The following is a 20,236-nucleotide window of genomic DNA, read 5'->3' as shown; positions in this document are numbered from 1 at the left end:
CTTTTATTCAAAAAGAGTTGAGCAAACTCAAACAAACAAAGGTACAGAAACTGCATATATTATAATACGTGTCTTGCAGTGAAGTAAAACAAACGAAAAGTAGGTTGCTTACAACAATTTAAACTTCAAATGACAAACATATTCTCCAAACTCAAACATATATATTATCTTTAACATTAATCACGCACTAACCACCTCACCGCGAGGCTGCAAGTAGACATGTAGCCCGTTCTTCATGAAGAGCGACAGCGACATCTTCTGCTCGACGCGGTGACCGGGAACTGGAAACAGCCGGTAACGGAGGAGAACGGCTGAAGCCACCGACTTCATCTGGAGATAAGCCAAGTCTTTTCCCAAGCAAGTCCTTGGTCCGGCGTTAAACGCTACGAACTTGTAACCATCATTAGGAGTCTCGAACCGGTCACCTTCGGCCGTGAGCCACCGTTCTGGACGGAACTCGAGACAGTCTTGGCCCCAAATTGTTTTCATTCGTCCGATCGAGTAAATCGAGTAGGTTACCGTCGAGCCTTTTGGCACGAAAGTTCCGTCAGGCAAAACGTCGTCGGCGATGACGTACTTGAAATCCTGCATGGTATTTGGAGCGTTACTGATTATTAACCTGGACTCTTAATCAGTTATATGTAGACGGTTCTTAACTTTAACTTTTCTTTGTTAAAAATTAAGAAACGGTTCTTAGCAAACCCCAACCTAAGAGTTCGGGTTAATTATGGTCTTACGATATGAGCGACAAAAACAGCTAAAATAAATTTAATGATTGTTTTGCGTCAAATTTTGCCATGTTCTTTTGGTAAACAATAACTCAAATTAAGTAAAAGTCAAATGTGATTTTAACCGTCAATTGATAGTACTAGCTAGCAGCCAAGGGTTAAGAAAAATAAATCTTTGAATTGTGATATTCAGTTTAAAAAGAAAATTTATATTCAGCTTAAAAAGAAAATTTTTATTCAGCTTAAAATAAAAATTAATTGAATTAACTAGTCAATTTTAGAGAATTATTTCAGGAACTTTTGTGAAACTTAGTATGTAGTATATATTTAGAAATATATCAATATTTACGTAGTAATTAATTATGACTACGTTAATTTTACGCATCTCTCCTGGCCATATGCGTTATGAATAATATTCCCATGAACGAAATAATCAAAAATTAAATAATTGTATTTTCACCTGAGGCACAGAAGGGTATAAACGCAGCGTTTCAGCCAAAGCAGCCTTGAGGTAGACGAGCCTATCTGCCTCGTCGAACTCCAACGGCGTCTCCGTCCACTTCCCCTGATCACTACCACGTGTCTCTTTCAGAACCGTCGATAACTCCTCAACGATCTTCTTCTCCACCTCAGAGTTGTTCATGACGAGCCAAAAGAACCAGCTCAGAGCAACTGAAGAAGTGTCACGACCCGCGAGGACAAAGTTAAGCGCGATACGCTGAAGAACATCAGTCGCAAGAACGTTACCGTTAACGTCACGTTTCTTCATGAAACGTGACAAAAGATCATCGGAAGGAGAGTTTTTCCGAGCGTCGATTGCATCATTCATGTAAGTCTCAACGATCTCAAGGCTCTTCTTGAGCTTATCCTCCGAGCCAATCCCCATGGCTTTCTGAATCCTCCACAAAAAACCGGTGTAGAGAAGCCTCTTTAGAGTAGCCTCGGTCGCAGTGTCAAACGCCACTGAGAATGGATTCACCGGGAGGTCCGGTGATAGCGTCTCCGGATCTTTCCCAAAAGTCAAACCACAAATATTGTCAAAAGTCAACCTCAAAAACAAATCTTGAAGATCAACCGGTTTGTTGTCCTTAACCGCCCGGTCTAATATAAGCCATAACCGGTTCTTGATAGCCCCGTTAACCCACCGAGCCATGGCTTGTCTAAGAGTCCTTGTAGTGAACTCAAGCGCTGCGGTCTTACGTTGCATGAGCCATGTGTCACCATCGCTGTTGAAGATTCCTTGTCCTAATAGATCGTGGAAAGCCGCTCGCCACATCGGACCTTTTGGGTAGTTATCGAACCTTGTCTTAAGAATATGCTCGACGTTTTTGGGGTGACACGTCACGGTGTAAAAACCTTGCGTCTTGGCCACGAAAGGTATCACCATGGTGCTTGTTTGGTACGTGCCGCCAGTGGCTCGGAGGTTATCAGCGATCCAATCATGGACTCGGTTCCGGTTAGCGATCAGATACGGCAGGCTTCCGACGATAGGTAAGACTTTGGGACCGGTTAGTCTCCTGGAGATGAAGTAGAACCATATAGCGTAGATCGATAGAGCGGCTACGGCGTAGCCGGTTAAGATAGGGTTTAGGGCTTCCATTTTTGGGTTTAGGCTATTTGTTTTTGTTGTATGGAGAGATTGGTGCGAGACATATATATGGTGAAGGAGAGGGGTGTGTTTTATATGTAGAAATGAGAGATATTTTTTACCATAAGCTATAACAAGAAAAGCATTTTTGTTTTCCAATTAGGAGAAAGTAGTTGGGACATTTTTAATTTGGGTTGATAAGAATTTTATGTGTATGGTTTGGGTTGGGCTAATAGAACACGAAAGCAAAATTAACTGTCCCGTTTGAATTTAGTTATGATTTTTTGAGCATCGAATATCCAACTTATTTATCAATAAAATACTTTATTTTATATGAAATCAGCCTAGCAATGAGATCTCTGCTTCGAGAATAAAGATTTGGTCAATGGTAGTTTAGCCCACTATAAGAAATTCAGTTTGCTTGGAGTCGAACACTTCCAGAGTAAAAACACACTTGCGAAAGATTGTTTTCCATTTTCTTTTATTTGTCGCATTATTGTTGATAATAAATTAGACATTCAGACTCGTATAAAATTTTGGCTGGCCCTGTTCGTTTTTGTATATGTCTCAAAAATCAGAATACCTAGGAGAAATATTCAGCTGATAAAAACATGAGCTAATCCAAAATGCTATACACATTTCAAGTACTTAGCTATTATCTAATCCAAGAAAATATTTTAGAAAACCTATGCTTGAAGATATATTCCCAATATAAGCCTCAGTAAAAGAAAAGATACATTGCCAATATTTTTTCCAAAACTCTTTGCAGTCAAAATTTCAGATCACCCAACCTAACAAAGAAATATGTTTCCTCCTTTATTAAAATCTAATAAATCATGATATTATTCCTTAAGATTCACTAGCTTTTGGGATTATATGGGTTAATAGTCTATTAATTTTTGTTTTTTGGCTAAATAATATATAATTTGTTTATTAATTTAGTTACTAGAATTTCTTGTGTTGGTTGTTCATGATTTATATTTTAACTTTTGATAAAATTTTAACTTTACATAAGATTTTTATTGATTTGTAAGTGTTTTTTACTTTCTTAATTTTAAAATCTACTTGTCTGATCTAAAGATTTTGGAAAATTGGATTTGTAGATTTTTTATTTTTTGAAAAACTGGGCTGTTTTAAAAATGAATGAAAAATAACCAGAGTTATTAAAAAACTACTTTTTTATCAACAACTAAATTTGTTTTTTTTCTGGTTTGTCATTTTTATTTCCTCTTATACAAAACAAGCATGGAGCGAAAATGCAAACCACCTGAAACAGAGGATCTCCAGACAATGAAAAGCTGTCTAACTTTAGAAACCCCATTTATCAACTTTTTGTGTGATGCTATACATTCTTTGCTAGATCTTGCAATGAAAAACACCCAAATATTGATCATGTTTCTATAGATTTTTTTATCGATCTCGTCTATAGATAGTGATTGTATGGAAAATGGGTATTGACGTGAAGGAGACCGGTGCAACAATATGGAAAGTTTTTAGATTCTCAATGAACACAAGCATCAAATTCATGAGAAACCACCCGGTCTCGTCAGGGGTTTTCATGTTTTTACTTGCGCTATACGTCATCCTTCCTTCATTGTTCTTCTTCTTGATATACTCGTCGCCGGTTCTTGCTTGTGGTGTAGTGTATGCCCGAGAAAAGATGGGATTGAGTATTCCATCTTCAGGATCAAAGAGTTGTGGAGGAGAAAAGGATGGTGTTAGATGTCACTTAAGACAACAAAGAAGTGTTAGACGAAACGCTAGAATGCAAGTTGAAGAATGGGACTCACAAACAAGCGAGGAAGAGAAGGACAAAGTTATCTTGACCTCTCTTTACAATGACCTTCTCGGTCGTAAACCACATTTCGAGGAGTCTCCTAAAGCAATAGAAACAGAAGTTGTAGAAGACAATGAGAAGTCTGTTGGTGAGGAAGACTCGCAAATGTCTTATGTTAACGTTGAAGAACCAATGGTTTGCAATAGGGTCAAAGAAGAGAAAGAAGAGATGAGGGAGGAGATGAGCAATTCTAATGAACATGGGGTTTCAGAGATTGATAGAGATAGGAGACTAGAGAGTCTAATAGCAAGAAGAAGAACAAAACGTCTCTTCAAACTAGCTCTTCATCAACATAATAAGCATCAAGCTGAGGAAACAGCTAGGTCTACACATAACAACAACCTTCGTGTTAACATTCCAGGGAAAAATAACAACAACCCTTTTGAAAAACGTCGAAACTACTATCCATCAGATGATGATAGTACTGTTATGGGATTACAATTTCCATCCTCAGCACCTTCTGTGATGTTACAAGCTAGAAACCCTTTTGACATTCCTTATGATCCTCAAGAGGAAAGACCTATTCTTAGTGGAGACAGCTTTGATCAAGAGTTTTCATTTTTGGACCATAAAGATATGTTCCTCTCTCGTCATGAGAGTTTCTCTCGCTTTGATCTTTTCTCTCCAGAACATGCTCAGTGTATCAACCGCCCAGCTTCAACTTCAGACATCACAACTACTAAGAAACGTTTAGGTAACATGTTCTTAAAGTTATTATTTGTATATACTCAATGAGTAATGATTTTTTTTTGTTTTCAACAGATTTGGAGAATGAATATGAACAAAATACAATAGAAGATGACAATAAATGTGTTGAGAGTGGAAAGCTAGAAGTGAATAATGAGACAGATTCAAACAATGAAGATGATGATGATGATTCAAGCTGTTCAGAAGAAAGTGAGTCAGAACACAACCGTTTCAACAAAGCAGAACTCAGAGAAGCTATTAGCCACACCATGGATAACTATCCTAGTTTTCTTGTGAATCAAGCAAGAAATAACATCCCAAGCCCGTTACCTAGAGGCTTAGCACCGCCAAAAATTGATGATAACAATATGTTTTATGCTCGTAGACGCGAACATTCGCACAGTAGAACATTCTCCATGGCCTCAGATATGCAAGTGGAGGTTTCAGAGATTGGTTCACCTCCTACTATGGTTGATTGGCTTGATGAATGGTCTAATGACGGGGAGTCCTATATTTATGATACTGATATTGATAGAGAAGTCATACGCGGTGAAGAATCATGCAAGAGTGTCTCTAGCCAATGTGAATCAAAAGAGGATAATAGTTGGCTAGAGACTAAACCAGTGGCAGAACACCTAAGAATGACTGATGATATGTATACAAGAAGTCAAGCTGAAGAGAATTTTGACCAGAAATTTTCTAGTTTGAGTGATGTTTCTAAGCCAACAAGAGGTTTGTTGTTCCATACAAGCGTGTCATTGTCGTCTATAACAGAAGAACCTGAAACAATCTTTGACTCGGTGGATGGGGGAACCTCAGAGAATATGAACATCTTGACTACAAATTTAGCTGACCAGATATCTCCAGATTCATCTAGGAAGAAGTTTCTTGATGAGGAAGTTATTGATGTGCAACCATTAGAAAATAATGATCTTTGTGGATCTCCTAAGATTGTGGCTTCAAATATCATTGATCACCAGCAGAAAGACCAAATATTGAATAGTATTCAAGGAGAGTATGATACAAATCAGATCCATATGAAGAATGAGAACACAAAACCAAAGGAATATGAGGCAACTCAGAGCTTATTGGATGCTTCTTTGGACATTCCCTATATAGAATCATTTGAAAGAGAGATAAATGAAAAAGAAGAAGAAGATGAACAAGAGTTAGATAATTTTACGAAAGTAGTAACAATACAAACAGAAGATAAGGCACTTCAAGATGACTTGAAGAGTTCTCCATCCCATGTTCTTACAAAACTACTAGAGAGTGAGGCCACGGTAGAGAACGGTCTGGAATTAGGTAAAAGTACTGATGCGTATGCAAAGCCAATAGAGCTTGAGAAAAGACATGACGTCTTGGAAGCATCTTCGAGCCATTCTTCACAATTACTTGAGGATTACGGAAATGCAGAAAATGGTAGTGATTTGTTTCTTCTACAAGTTCAAGACTCTTATAACTCAGCATTGGATGAGTCAACTGAACATCCACTCTCTAACGAAGTAGAAAGTTCACGATTATCGAAAGATCTTTGTGGTGAATCAGCCCAAGAATTCAACAATATAACGAATGTTGAGGAAGACTCAACAGTTTCAGAAGGGACTCATAACTCACAAGGTTCACAACCATGGACTCAACAGGTTTTACCCACTTTTCTAATCATCTTTGAAAACAAGCTTTCTTTCACTATTGTTGGCTTATGATTCCAAGTTTTGTAATTGTTTTTATTTATTTATTGAATAGCACGGTACTGATTCTTCTGAAGGAATATCAGCTACAACATTAGAGATCACCCAACAACCAGAGCATAGTGATGCTATTTATTCAAACACCGTCTCTCAAGATACCACTGATGAAGATATATTTGCCAAGGACTCAACTGCTACTGAGAAGAATGACGAAGAGAAACTAAAACCTGATGAGCAAGTTATAGAACAAGCTGTGGAAAAGGAATTAGAGCTTGATTTACAATCAATGCACCATAACACTGGTTTAGTCTCTAAAGAAGATGATGAAGAATCCAAGAAAGTGAATGGGGCAGTGCACAAGGCCGAGACCACGACAGCAAAGACAGAAACAGAGACTTAGGGTTAGTCACGTAATTCATATTGGACATAGTTATGAGGGAGAAATCATAGATAATCACAGATAGTTCATATTCATTTTTATAACAAAATGCTTATTATTTTTCGGAAGACTAGCGTGTTGATGCTACACACATATCAGATAATATTTTCATTGTTATATATATGTTTATTACTAATTTTGTTAGCTTTTAGTATTATCAATGCAAAAAGCAGGGCAGCTATGTATTATATGATTAAAATAGTCTATTTGTTGCAACACAATACACTGAACAAATCTCTGCAAATACGACTAAAGGTGGCTTAGTATAGAGAGAATTGAACCCAAACAATGAACAAAAGAAATTAATAAGGACGTATATCTTTGGTCATGCAGAGATAGAAAAGGGGGTACCAAATTATTGTCAATAGATTGATTGCATTGTTCTCAAACATTGTCCGTGTTATAACTTCAAGTGGTTGTTGAAAACATTGTTTGGTTGATTGAGACGAACCAATGAATAATGCCATAATGCGTGATGCATAAGTTATTCAAACATTAAACGACAACATTTGAATTCTAGAGATGACCTACTAAGTTTGTGTCTTTTTGAACCTTTTGGCTGCAACTTGTATAACATAATTTTTTTTAATTAATTGTTTTTCATCAACAACTAACACTCGCACACTATGGAATTTTAATTCTGATTATGCATACTATTACATATATCAGACGGTGTAATGTTAGCAACATGCCAACATCTATTGTGCCTTTTCTTTTCTTCACATCAAGTGTTCTTTTTTCTTTTGCAATTTGTAATCATTTGAAAACCTTTAGGTGTAAACCATATAATAAAACATTAACGGCTTAACGTTGTAGATGAGTAAAATAACATTTAACAAATTACTAAAAAGACTAGGTTAGTAACTATCTGAACTTGGAATCAATGAAAACAATGGACGTTTATTATAACAATTTTTCAAATACGATTGTTTCATCCATATGTAAAATTAAGAATTTAACGTACACCCTTTAATTCGAGATCACGCACCACTTATAGCTGAAACATTGTGTTCTGCGCGTCATAGCAAGAATCCACGGTGTTAAACGGCCCTAGCAGAGCCTGACCATAAGAGTGAACGCCACTAATAGCGTTTCCAATCGTTATGTTGAAAGCGTCTGCATGCGTTCCATTGTTGTCCGTTTGGCTCCAAGGAAACGCGGCTAGTCTTGAACGCTGCTCTCGTGCAACGATGGAGCTCTTGCTGGTTTCCAAAGAAGCTTCGTCTTGGAGATTCACAGTGGTTATGTCGTGTATGCTTGCTCGTCTCTTGTCCTTGCCGCCGGAATGTTGCCGGATAAAGTATTTTTGGGCGTGACTAGCGACTTGTGTCGGCGTTCGTGTTATCACAAAGTTTCTAGATATGTTCCTCCAATCTCCTTTCCCGTACTTCTTCAAACCCATTAGAAATAGCCTGAATATATTGTCACAAATATTTAATCAAATATATTTTCATAAAGTTATATATCACAATTTACAAATAATATAAAGATGTAACTTGGTCAATTCAGGTTTCATAATGATGAATGCTTATAATATAGAAGAGAAATTTGTATAAAATCATCTTAAATCCGGTTTAATTTCAATTCCTAGTAAACCGGAAAAAGGACAGATGCTTACTTGTGTTCTTCCTCCGTCCAAGGAACACCTTTCTTCCGCTCCAACTCCGGCGATCTTCCGGCCGTCGACCTTTTATTACCAACCGGATGACCCGGTTTAAATCCATCACAACCACCGCCGGCGGCCCAATCAAGAGTGAAAGGGGAGGTGATGTAACCGGGAACAGGGATTAAACCGGCCTCGATGCTGCTGAGGTCAGCTTCCAGGTCGTTATACTGTTTGATGACGTCACTCACGGTCTTCCCCGGAATCGCCGCCGCTACTTTCTGCCACCGGTCAGGAGTGTTGTCGTCGTAAACTGCCAGAGCATTCTCGAACGCCTTGTTCTCAGCTACCGTCCACGTGGCGGCATCGGGAGAAGCTGCCAAGGGGACGTTGCTCTCTGTCTCCTCCATGAGCCAGTTGCCAACGGACACGTGAGACGTCGTCGCCGGTCTCAGAATCTCCATGGCCGCAAAAACTATAAACCAGCTCTGTTTTCTTTTTTCTTGTTTTTATATGAAATAATCATAGAAAGAACTCAAGAATCACTGTCAAATGATACTTCATTTTTATTTTGACTAGAGAGCTCATCAGAAATCTTTGAAATATATTGCTTAGACCCACCTTCAAGGAATCTAGAGAAGTTTCAACCTTTTTTGAGAAATAACTGATAAAATCTAGGCAAGATCTGGGTAGTGAGTCAAAAGAGAGTTTTTTCTGGATAGCTTTGAGATTTTGCAGAGGAAAGAAAATGAATCTATTGGTTTTCCAGATTTGGTGGAACTAAAGCATGCGTGGGTTTTAAGTAGCAGAGACTCCAGAGTTGAGATTTGGTGTGGATAAAATTTCTCGGGAAAATAAACATATGGCTACAGAAAATGAAAAATAATATTATTAATACAATTGAAGAAGCTACCTTGGAGCTTACCCAATTAGGAAAACTATAACGTGCAAGAAGAAGCAAATAAATCCATAAATGGAAAGAAAACTAACACCGAAAACCAAATTCTGATAAAAAAAAAAGAGAGAAGATGCAGAGAAAGTAGGCGATTATTTGGGTTCTTGAGAAATTAAATCTTGGGTGATGCTGTCTTTTTTCTTCTCTAATTATTACAGACAGTAAAAATACTTAGATTCTCGTTTTTTACTCTTACCTACTTTTCGTCACATTACATATGATTTCAGTGTGTACATCATCACCAAACTAGGTTTCTATTTTTAACCCTGTTTTAATTACATATTCCCAAACTAGGGTTGTAATGTAATTATTTCTTTTAGAAATTTTAAAAAATTCTAAATAGTATATTTTAAAAACTTTAAATTTAAGTGTTTGTTATTTATTTTTATCTTGCTAACCAGTTTTACTGTTTAAAACTTTTGTCACCATTCATAAAACATTGTTCGCCCGCTAATCAGAGGTCACCTTTTTCTTTTAATGCTCTTTCTCATTATTAAAATATGTTGTTACTGTTTGTGTTAAAGTAATCTTATTAAGTTATGGCTACTAATCAGACCCTAAATGTTAGCCGTTGTTGATCTTAATGAAGATAAGTTGTTGTTATGAACTTGTACCTCTGTGAAAGAAAATAAAAAGAATTGGAAGAATTATTCCGTGACTGCTATGATTACAATAATAATGATGGTGAACACTGATATATTTCGAAATACACAAATAATTGTCACTGAAACCAAAGAAGAAAAATGAATTTATTTATTGAATAAAAATACACGAAGTTGACATTTTCTGGGAGTATACGATGCCTCGCATAACAATAACAAATTTTCAACATCCTTATTAAAATAAGTTTTAAAACTTTTTTTTTGAAACGCAAAATAATACTCCGTCTCAAACTACTTGATGTTTTAAGTGAATACACAAAAATTAAAACATACATAACATTAAAAATATAAAATAAAACTAATTCAGACAATCATAAAAACAAATATAAAATATCATTGGTGACACAATTTTCTGTAAAATTAAAATTAATAAAAAAATATTAAAACATCAAGTATTTTGAAACATTTCAAACTCTCCAAAACATCATTTATTTTGAAACGGATAGAGTACTATATTCCAAAAACATATACGTTACTGATGCTGCTGTACTTTAAAATTTTTATTTGCACTGATTACGTACAACTTTTTATTTATTTCGCAATTTGGGATTTTATGTGTCAGAACAGAAAAAGCAGCCGCCAAATGAACGGTCGAGATCTGCGGTAACTTACATGGCCATGTTGTACTTAGGGGTCCACGTGAGATGCGCGTTTTGCATTATCATTGGTCGGTCTCTCACTTTAATTGTCTTTTCTTCTGTCTTTAAGATCTCGAGGAATCTGTCTTCTTCATTATGATTTGTTCACGTGGCAGCATTCTATATGTTCGATCTACCCTTACTAAGGGTGGGCACTTCGGTTATTTTCTCGATTCGGTTTGGGTTCGGCTCGGTTTGGTTAGTTCGGTTCTAGTATTTCTCCAACTAAAATAAACCATCGTTAGTTTGGTTCGATTTGTGTTCGGTTCGGTTTATATTCGGTTCGGTTTGTATTCGGTTCGTGTTCGGTTCGGTTTATATTTGGTTTAACTAGATTCTTTTTACAAAAAATTATATTTTAAAACATAACTTATGTAAATATAAACTATGTGAACTAAATTAAATAAAAAACTGAAACAAAAACCTTTAAAAAAGTCACAAAAAGTATATAAAATTAAAACAAATGAAAGTTAACTAAAAAACCAACATCATTAGTAATGTCTCTTATATCATTATTAAAAAGTCTGCAATGAATCATCTTCCATGTGACACTATGGAGAATTTTTTTTGTTTTTAATAAAATTTGCTTTAGGTTTTAGGTTTTAGGTTTAGATTTAACATCCACGTTTACATATATAAGAATATAAAAATACAGAGTTTTTTATTTTTTTAAATCAAATATTTTGATGATTACATATTAGGTTAGAAGAATATTGTTAATGAATGAAAAATGGAAAATACGTGGTTTGGTATTAGAATTGTAGTATATTGGTATTACTAATATTTTTAATTTAAATAATTACAAAACACATCGGTTTCTCGGTAAAACCGAACCGAACCGAACCATTCGGGTTGGAGAAAACTTTAACCGAATAGTTTGAAATAGACTTTGGTTCGGTTTGAATCGGTTTCTGTTCGGTTGGTTCGGTTTGACTCGGTTCGGTTCGATGTTTTTGCCCATCCCTAACCCTTACGAGTTCGAGTATATATAGAGCATGATTAACCCGGATTCTTAATTTGGGGTTCTTAATTTGAGGTTCTTAACTCATGATTTGACATTTTTTTATTTAATTTTATTTTTACATTTTTCGGCCAAGAACCGGCTCTTATATTCTCTTATTTAAGAGACAGTTCTTAGTTTTTCTTAGTTAAAAACTAATAAACAATTCTTAACCGAAGGTAAAAACCCCATTCTAAGAACCCGGGTTAATCATGGTCTTTGATGGTGCTCTTAATCGGTTTGGTAAAGTTTTATTGCACCTTTACAAGATGTCTACATGGTTACATGGTGAATCACTAACCATTTCTCATATTTTTCTCTCTTCGGCAGCAAAAGTTCATTTCACTGTAGTTATGAATGGTTATGAGTCTCATCACCGAGTCTAACACATCAATCACCGTATGTTTGTCATTATGGAGCTCACGATAATCAAACCAATCACCTTTCTAAAAGATTGAAATCTACGATTGAATTTCCAAATGTTCTTCATTGCCGTAAACACATAAATGACTTAAGAAGATCTAATCAGATCACCCTTTTGTAAATCAAATTACTTCTGTACATGGTTTGGTGAGATTTACAATCTATATTTATATATTGCATAATTTGTCCCAATCGTTGACCTTAGTGTGAGTTGTTCTCTATTAAAAATGCAATAATGATTTACTTAAATACAATATTTTATGTTTTATATAATGAAGAATCTTGGAACATGTCAAAGAAATCCATTACCCTTTCACCAAAACAGAAGAGACCATTCGAAAAACAAGAGAAACGAATAAAAAAGAAATGTACGGGAATAAAATAATAGGAATGAAAATGAATGATTGTTTTTTATCAAATTTAACAAGGAATAATTTTGTTCTTTAATTTTCTACAAAAAAAAAAATGAAAGGGAATAAGAGAGAGTTATCATCTTTGTGAATGGTGATTTTTTTTAGGAACGTTAGGAAATACATTATTCTTCGCCGTTCTCTGGTCTCCATTCATACCCATAGAATCTCGGAACTAAAGGAACGTTTTCAAGCATTTTATCTTTCATATATTTTTATTACAGTGAATATTTTATAAAAAGTTAAAAAAATAAGTGCCATATATTTGTTTGGGACGGCACTGACCAACATGTTAGCTAGGTAAGAGTATTAGATTTTCGAATTGATAATTGTTTTTAAAAAATAAGTGCCATATATTTTATTCTTTTTATTTAATATATGGCACTTATTTTTTTATAAAATATTCACTGTAATAAAAATATATTAACTATTTCTAAGCCCAGATAAATATTGATATCATTGTGATTACTTTTTTGTCTATTATTATTTATTCTAAATCTTGCAAAGTAAACCTCTTGATATAAGTTTTGAATAAATATTATTTAGGCTAAAATAAAAGTTGTATCGTAACATTTTTATTTTATAAATGAAACATAAAAATAAAACTCATTTTTTTAATTTTCTAATAACACATTTTACAAAAATAATTATATTTTAATATTTTACTGTAGAATATTTTTTTTTAGTTTGGCCTATGGCATGAAAAATCCTTCGCACGGCTCTGTGCACAGTAGACATCTCGAGTGATAGTAACGTACGGCTAATATATATGCTTGTAAATTCCATTTCGTATGTATATATAATTAGAAGTTCCTCAATTACGTAACATTTTTAACTCTAATCATTCTACTCTTCTTAATATATCTAAATACATGCTTTGGAAGTATTCTTATCCAATACACGTTTGAATCATCTATGTCATTGCTTATTGAAAAGGAGTTTAAAGTAATCATATATTACAGGAAAACAATTAGTCAAATTCTAAAATCTTTCGCGCATGTTTCATATATGAAAAACTGCTAAATCAATTCTATGTATGAGGTGTGGTCATGCAAGATTGCCACACAAAAAAGTATGTCACTTTCAGAATATATGTATGTTTATTGAGCATATTATCGATTTAATCTAGTTTATTATCAAAAAGCATGTTGGGATTTATTAAGCTCATATCAAATTCTATATTATCTGATTAGTACGATATTGTCCACTTTGGGCCTTAGAGGCTGGCCCGCATGGATTTACTTTTGGGCTCCTTCCAAAAGGCATCGTACTAATAGATTTGGACATCTTTTTATATATTAAGCACTTCTTGTCTAATTCTCCAATGTGGGACTTAGTTTGTTATCTCACATTCTCCTCTTCAAACTAAGGATCACATTCATCTTATGTCCCACAACTGACTTTCAGGATCTTTTGACTTGATCTCTGCCACACACACACCTCCCAATTCTAACTCGATGGGTCCCGTTCCTACTTGAATGGTATTTTGGTCTTCTTGCAGATTTCTCGTCAACCGCTCTGATACCAATTGTTGGGATTTATTAAGCTCATGTCCAATTTTATATTATCTGATTAGTACGATATTGTCCACTTTGGGCCTTAGAGGCTGGCCCGCATGGATTTACTTTTGGGCTCCTTCCAAAAGGCCTCGTACTAATAGATTTGGACATCTTTTTATATATTAAACCTTCTTGTCTAATTCTCCAATGTGAGACTTAGTTTGTTATCGCACATTCTCCTCCTCAAACTAAGGATCACATTCATCTTTGTAACTTGCATCGATGGTGAACCAGAATGTTGGATAATTCCAATTAACTTGAGGAGCAAGTTAACTCATTAAAGTGAAGTTTGATGGGTTAAAGGAAAAAGTTAAACATATCGAGCTTAGGAATGTTTCCATATTATTATCAGGAAAAGATGTAGCTTCGCCCTTAGGAAAAGATGTAGCTTCTTCCTATATAAAGAGTTCTCATGGAGAGATGTTCCATCAAGAGAAACACATTGAAAGATTTAGTTTTGAGAGAGTTTCTAAATCTAATAAGAAGAGAAGTTCTTATAATCTTTGTGTTTGTGCAACTTTAAAGCATGCTTACATAGTTACCGTATTCAAAATATGAAAAAATAATTTATATTCAATGGCCCTTTGGACGTTCCAGGAGCTATATGTAGGGGAAGGTCTGAATGTTGGAGATATATGTCAATAATTGAACATATTTTTTTGCCATTTCTGGTACAACTAATATTCTCCAAACACTTAATCCAATATTAGAAGTTTTTCAAGTTAAATACTCTTTTACTCATTTGAACACTTGAGTATTATTTCAAACAAGGAATAAGTTAGAAAACTAGTTTAAGCAGAAAACTATAAGGTTTAAGTGCACCAAGGGACAAACGTCTTGCGAACTGGATGAAACAGCCAAAGTGTTTTGGAATCGATTCCCTGACATTTTTTCTCTTAATAAAATATTATGATTATTTTTATGGAAATTGTGATTCCAGTTAAGCTATATATATACATGCATAACCGATTCTGAACTTTTGAGACGTAAACAATTTAGTAAAGATTTTTTTTTTGTAACACTCAATTTAGTAAAGATTTTAATAAATATTTTTTTTGCTTAGTTTAGAGGTCTATGTTCTATATAGTAACTCAATTTTTTGGAGATTTAAAGCCAATATTAGATTTGGCTTATACCTAGAACTGGCTCTGTATACAAATATACAATATACACAACTAAACAATTTTAAAGTACACCGACGACCGATCGAACCTTTTGATTTTGCTAAAGAGGATCCGTGACATTGTCCGTCGAGCACCGTATGGGTTTCTTTTTCTTATTTTCTGCTGGATAAATCTAATTGCCAAGTTGCAACGGAAATTAATAATTAAAAGGAAAAGAAATAGAAGCCTAGCGATGCATAAGAATAAAGTTTATGAATTAGTTTATTATATAAAATGTCCGATCTTCCAAAGTTTTTTACATGCAAATTATTCTAACCATGCACCTTATAGGTACTAAGTAGAAACTAAAAAAAGAGTCCCCTAGTTGTATGGATTTCCAAGTGACAATGCACGAACCATACCCCTTTATAATATTTAACAAACAAAAACACAATTTGCATAAACTTCAGCAAGTTGGACCGAATATTTCGATAAATAATACGCTGCACGATTATAAAACGAAATAAATAATTCATTATCGAAAAGGACTAACTGTTTGACAAAAGTAATGCATTTTTTTTGAGCAAGACAAAAGTAATGTCATAACCTACACCTTTTATATGCAAAAAAACACCTCATCATCTAACTAAACCCACCCACACTTGCTCTGCAAAAGTGTATATAAACTTGTGCTGAACCTATGAACTTGCTAGCAAGTGTAACTAAAAACAACTACAAGTGATTACTCTGTTGCGTTCGTGTTTATGTCTACATATAGCATTTTATTTTACCCAACAAATTCGTAAGCTTAAGCGTCTTAATTAGTGAAATATATTTATTCACTGGATACTGAACTAATACCAAGCAAACGTGTTATGTCATAATATAAGAGAGCATATTCCTTCACAACAAACGTGATTTAACATAGTTGAAGACTTTTAGACTTAAAAAAAAAAGACTTTTAGACTAATTCAACTATTCAAGTCACACCGCATCTTGATGTAAATCTATTTGAAGTAAACACTCGTCTAAAACATAGTAACAATTTACAAATATAATTTAATATAGCTAGCTAGGTACATATATACATAGATATAAGCATATATAACTATTACTTAAAATATTAGTTTATATATTGTACAAAACGTCTTATGCTTCAAACTGCAGGAATCTTTTTTAAAGATTATAGTTTACAAACTTAATATAAAATTGTGTTTGAATCTTTTTTAAATTTGATCTGAAATAATATAGAAAAGGTATATAAATAATGCCTTACAAGTTATCAAATAGACAAAAGTATATGGTCATGTACTCATTGACATTTGACATGGAACTTCAATCATTCGTTTGAAAGGTGAGCTACAACCTACTTTTAAAAATTGTTATATAACAGCTCATCTAATTCAATTATATAAATTCCCTCCCAAAAAAAAAAACTAGGCCTGGGCGTTCGGGTACCCGTTGGCATTCGGGTCGGGTTTTTCGGGTTTTTGGATTTTCGGGTTTACGCTTCTAGGTCCCATACTAAAATTTTATTAGTACGGATCCGGTTCGGATAATAACACTTCGGGTTCGGTTCAAAATTGTATTGCATCATAAAACCCATAACGTAATCATATATCGTACGGATTCGGGTTATATCGGTTCGGTTCGGATATAACCAAAGTAAAAAACAAATTTTTTGAAGTAAAACATAAAGAAAAACATCTAAATTAAATAAAAATTAATCTATCACATATAAAATTGATAAAATAACAATAAAATGTTAAATCAAGCATGAAAACAAACATCATTTGTAAACAATATGTATTGCCTTACCGAGAGTATAGACTTTTTATTTCAATGAGCCAATTATAAAATACATATTTATAACTAATTGTGTACTTAAAGCATTTATTAGAATTTTAATATTTATTATTATATATAATATTACCACAAATATTGAATTTAATAATTGGAATACTTGTATATATTTCAAAATATTTATATTGACTATTAATTTCGGATTTTTCGGGTTACCCGTTCGGGTTCGGTTAATAACACTTCGGGTTCGGATATTTTTTGTACCACCCTACAAGATCCGTTCGGGTATTTTTACGTTTCGGATCGGATAACGGGTCGGATTTTTCGATTCGGGTTCGGTTCGAATTTCGGGTTCCGGATTTTATGCCCAGGCCTAAAAAAAAACGGTGATTATTCACAAAATTAATTTAATAAACCGGAGACTAGACATAATCAACATGGCATCGTATTAGGCTCAGTGCTACTAAACAAGCCCACATGTCCTAACTACTACGTAAACGAAAAGGCCTAAAACAAAGTTATCAAGTCCAATAGCTTTAAAACGACAGCGTTTTCACTTGAGCGTTTCTGTGTTAGTCTGATGTCGTTGAGCTCAGCTCATTGATCATCGTGCAGAAGCTTGGTCCTCGACTCCTGGCTCTTGGAGAAGAAGATGGTGCGGAAACAGTTTCAACAGGCTAAAACGGGTGAGATTTCTCTTCCATCCTTGACTTATTTCCCGATCTAATCTGCCTATGTCTATTGTCTTCTTCCCGTATTATGTACTTAAGATGAAACTCATGGGGTTAGATCCCTGAAATTACTGTCCATTGTTCGCTTATATCACTGGGAATTGTGGGTTTTGTCAAAGGTTTAAGCTTTTACCTTTTTTTGTGTGTTCCAAGTTTGTGTTGGCACGTAAGCTGTTCGATGAAATGCCTGAACGAAATCATGTAACCTCATTTTTTATTCTGATTGGTTTTTGTGTGTGTGTGTGTGTGTGTGTGACAGGAGTAGAGGCATTGAAGGCAATGGATGCAAACAAGTACCTGAAGAAGGTTGGATTAGGGCGTGATGATATGTTCTTTTGGAAACAAGTGGGGAAAGCATTGCTATGCACCTACACAATCTTCGGCATGGCGTGGTTATACAACGAAACGTCTCCTTTAGGGTGGTGGACGCTGAAGCCGAGACCAAAGGAGGAGAGAGAGTTGGCTCATTTGTATGAACGGCGTGAGTTTCCTTATCCAGGTGATACAGAGGCCATGGAGGATTTTGTTGCAAAGGGAGGGATGATCGGCACGGCTATTGGGCCTAAAGGGGTTGTTGAGTCTGAAGGTGAAGGTGATAATTACCAGAAAGAGATGGAGAAGAAGAAGTTTGACAAAGAGGCTCAGAAACTGTGGCTGAGGATGAGGAATGAGGTTATGACTGAGCTTCAAGAGAAAGGGTATGATCTTGAGTAAGGTACACAAAGAGTTGTGATACAATAAATTTGTGTAAATTAGGCTGTGTGTAGGTTGAACTATTGGTACAAGTATCTCTATTAGAGGAAAGTACAAAACTTTATATGGCTCATCTGTGTTCTACGGTGCCATTGATGTTTTAACTCTTGGGAAGTAGCTGTTGTCGGCTTGATTCATCTTTTTGGCGTATACCCTCTGGAATATAACTTGATGCTTTATGCACTCGTATTCAATACCATGAGATTGAAACTATTGTTTTTATTAGCCTAGGAACTGTTGTATTGATCAGACCCAACACAACCACATCTGTATTGAACTCTTGAGACCTTAAAAAGTGGAAGGAAAGGGGAGACGGAACAAGATGGGCATAAGATCTTACTTCATATATATACAGAACAATACAGATAATAAGTAACATACATGGTAATGGATGGCTAATTACAACACAATATTTAATATAATACATCACAGATCAGACTAATGAATCAGCCTACTTTTCCCAGAGTTGCTTGTTGTGTGGCTCTTTACTGGCGTCAAGTAGAATCTAACCATACTGTTTCTGAGGTTATCTGGCGAGTAACTCCCAAGCTTAGCATCTCTCTGAAGAAGATGATTCCGCTTGCCTTCAATGCTATGAAAGAATCCATCATCGCACGAGCTTCTTCTTCTTCTTACAGTCTCAACGCCAGTAACAGAGCCATGAAACAGACCATCACAAGAGCTTCTTCCACCTTGGAAGCCATCAGCAATAGAAGCACCATGAAACATGCCATCACAAGACTTCCTTGCGCTAACGCTGTAGCTTCTCATGAGTTTCTCGCTAACATCACCGTTGCTTTCTCCTTTAACCACTCTCCTAAGCTTCAGCAAAGACTCAACAAAAGGACCCTCCATTGCATCGGTTTTGTTTTCCTTCTTCACCGCATCAGTCTTCCTCTGAATCAAACCCCAAAGATTCCATCCTTTGGGCCATTTCTTTCCACTCTTCTTCACCTCACCAGCAGCAACACAATCAACGCCTTTAGAAGCTAACTGTAAGCTCTCCGGTTCGATGGAATACCAATTCGAATCCCTCAGTTCCCTCTCAGTAACAAGCAACTTCGCTCCATGAAACAAACCAACAGCTTCAGGTGACAACTTACCTTTCAATTCATCAACCTCTAGCATTCCATGTGTCGTTAATGATCGATCAAAGCTTCTTCTCCTCCGTGAATCAAAGTAGTAATCCCTCGTTTGAGCTGTCCCCCCAGGATCCTTCTCCTCTTCAGTCACAGCTGATAAAGGAACCACCAGCTTTGGATACGTCTTTCCGGTTAAGCATCCGTCCCATGACGCTCTAGCTTCCTCCAAAGAGATTCCACCTAAGTCTTGAGGCAATCTTGGATCTACATCACATGAGCTACGTCTAAGACTTGTGTCTTCATTGTTTCCGTTCATGGGAAGTTTGAGTGAAAGCTTCTTAAGCGTTCTGGTGAGAACCGAAGCGACGTCGTTTTTCTTGATCTGGTGAGTTTTTGATTCAAGATCTATAAACTCCTTCATCGTCTTCTTCTCTCCATCTCCATCTTCGGTTTCTTCTTCCAAGAGCCTCCTACTGGCTCTACCTTCATCCTCTTCTTGTGCGGCGGAAGCGTCACGAACACGGCGGAGCTCAGGGACTTGATC

At 35.5% G+C, this 20,236-nt stretch overlaps 5 protein-coding genes across 5 annotated transcripts in view; 2 read left to right on the top strand and 3 right to left on the bottom strand.

Annotated features, from left to right (window-relative positions):
• Positions 1-25: 25 nt before the first annotated feature.
• LOC106332387 (cytochrome P450 86A1) lies at positions 26-2,393 on the bottom strand. The gene is made up of 2 exons (XM_013770854.1): positions 1,189-2,393; positions 26-585 (listed from the first exon to the last, which is right to left on the bottom strand). Exons 1-2 carry the CDS (start codon positions 2,326-2,328, stop codon positions 181-183), a joined length of 1,545 nt encoding a protein of 514 aa, XP_013626308.1. The 5' UTR covers positions 2,329-2,393; the 3' UTR covers positions 26-180.
• Positions 2,394-3,763: 1,370 nt separating this feature from the next.
• LOC106329743 lies at positions 3,764-6,969 on the top strand. The gene is made up of 3 exons (XM_013768392.1): positions 3,764-4,847; positions 4,916-6,483; positions 6,587-6,969. The coding sequence occupies exons 1-3, from the start codon at positions 3,764-3,766 to the stop codon at positions 6,929-6,931; spliced, it is 2,997 nt and encodes a 998-aa protein (XP_013623846.1). The 3' UTR covers positions 6,932-6,969.
• Positions 6,970-7,854: 885 nt separating this feature from the next.
• On the bottom strand, positions 7,855-9,605 carry LOC106329544 (transcription factor DIVARICATA-like). The gene is made up of 2 exons (XM_013768227.1): positions 8,589-9,605; positions 7,855-8,382 (listed from the first exon to the last, which is right to left on the bottom strand). Exons 1-2 carry the CDS (start codon positions 9,035-9,037, stop codon positions 7,962-7,964), a joined length of 870 nt encoding a protein of 289 aa, XP_013623681.1. The 5' UTR covers positions 9,038-9,605; the 3' UTR covers positions 7,855-7,961.
• An 8,019-nt stretch (positions 9,606-17,624) lies between these two features.
• On the top strand, positions 17,625-18,823 carry LOC106336497. The gene is made up of 2 exons (XM_013775336.1): positions 17,625-17,812; positions 18,117-18,823. The coding sequence occupies exons 1-2, from the start codon at positions 17,779-17,781 to the stop codon at positions 18,569-18,571; spliced, it is 489 nt and encodes a 162-aa protein (XP_013630790.1). The 5' UTR covers positions 17,625-17,778; the 3' UTR covers positions 18,572-18,823.
• Positions 18,824-18,929: 106 nt separating this feature from the next.
• LOC106336496 (UPF0503 protein At3g09070, chloroplastic-like) overlaps positions 18,930-20,236 on the bottom strand; it is a 1,728-nt gene continuing 421 nt past the window's right edge. The window contains exon 2 of the mRNA XM_013775335.1: positions 18,930-20,236. This exon is cut by the window's right edge and continues 1 nt beyond it. Within this exon, the coding sequence (XP_013630789.1) occupies positions 19,049-20,236 (1,188 nt within the window). The 3' untranslated portion in view covers positions 18,930-19,048.

Source organism: Brassica oleracea, chromosome C3 (assembly GCF_000695525.1).
Source record: "Brassica oleracea var. oleracea cultivar TO1000 chromosome C3, BOL, whole genome shotgun sequence".
Taxonomy (NCBI): Eukaryota; Viridiplantae; Streptophyta; class Magnoliopsida; order Brassicales; family Brassicaceae; genus Brassica; species Brassica oleracea.
The sequence above is the reverse complement of the archived record's forward strand: the minus strand, read 5'-3'. Positions and strand labels throughout refer to the sequence as shown.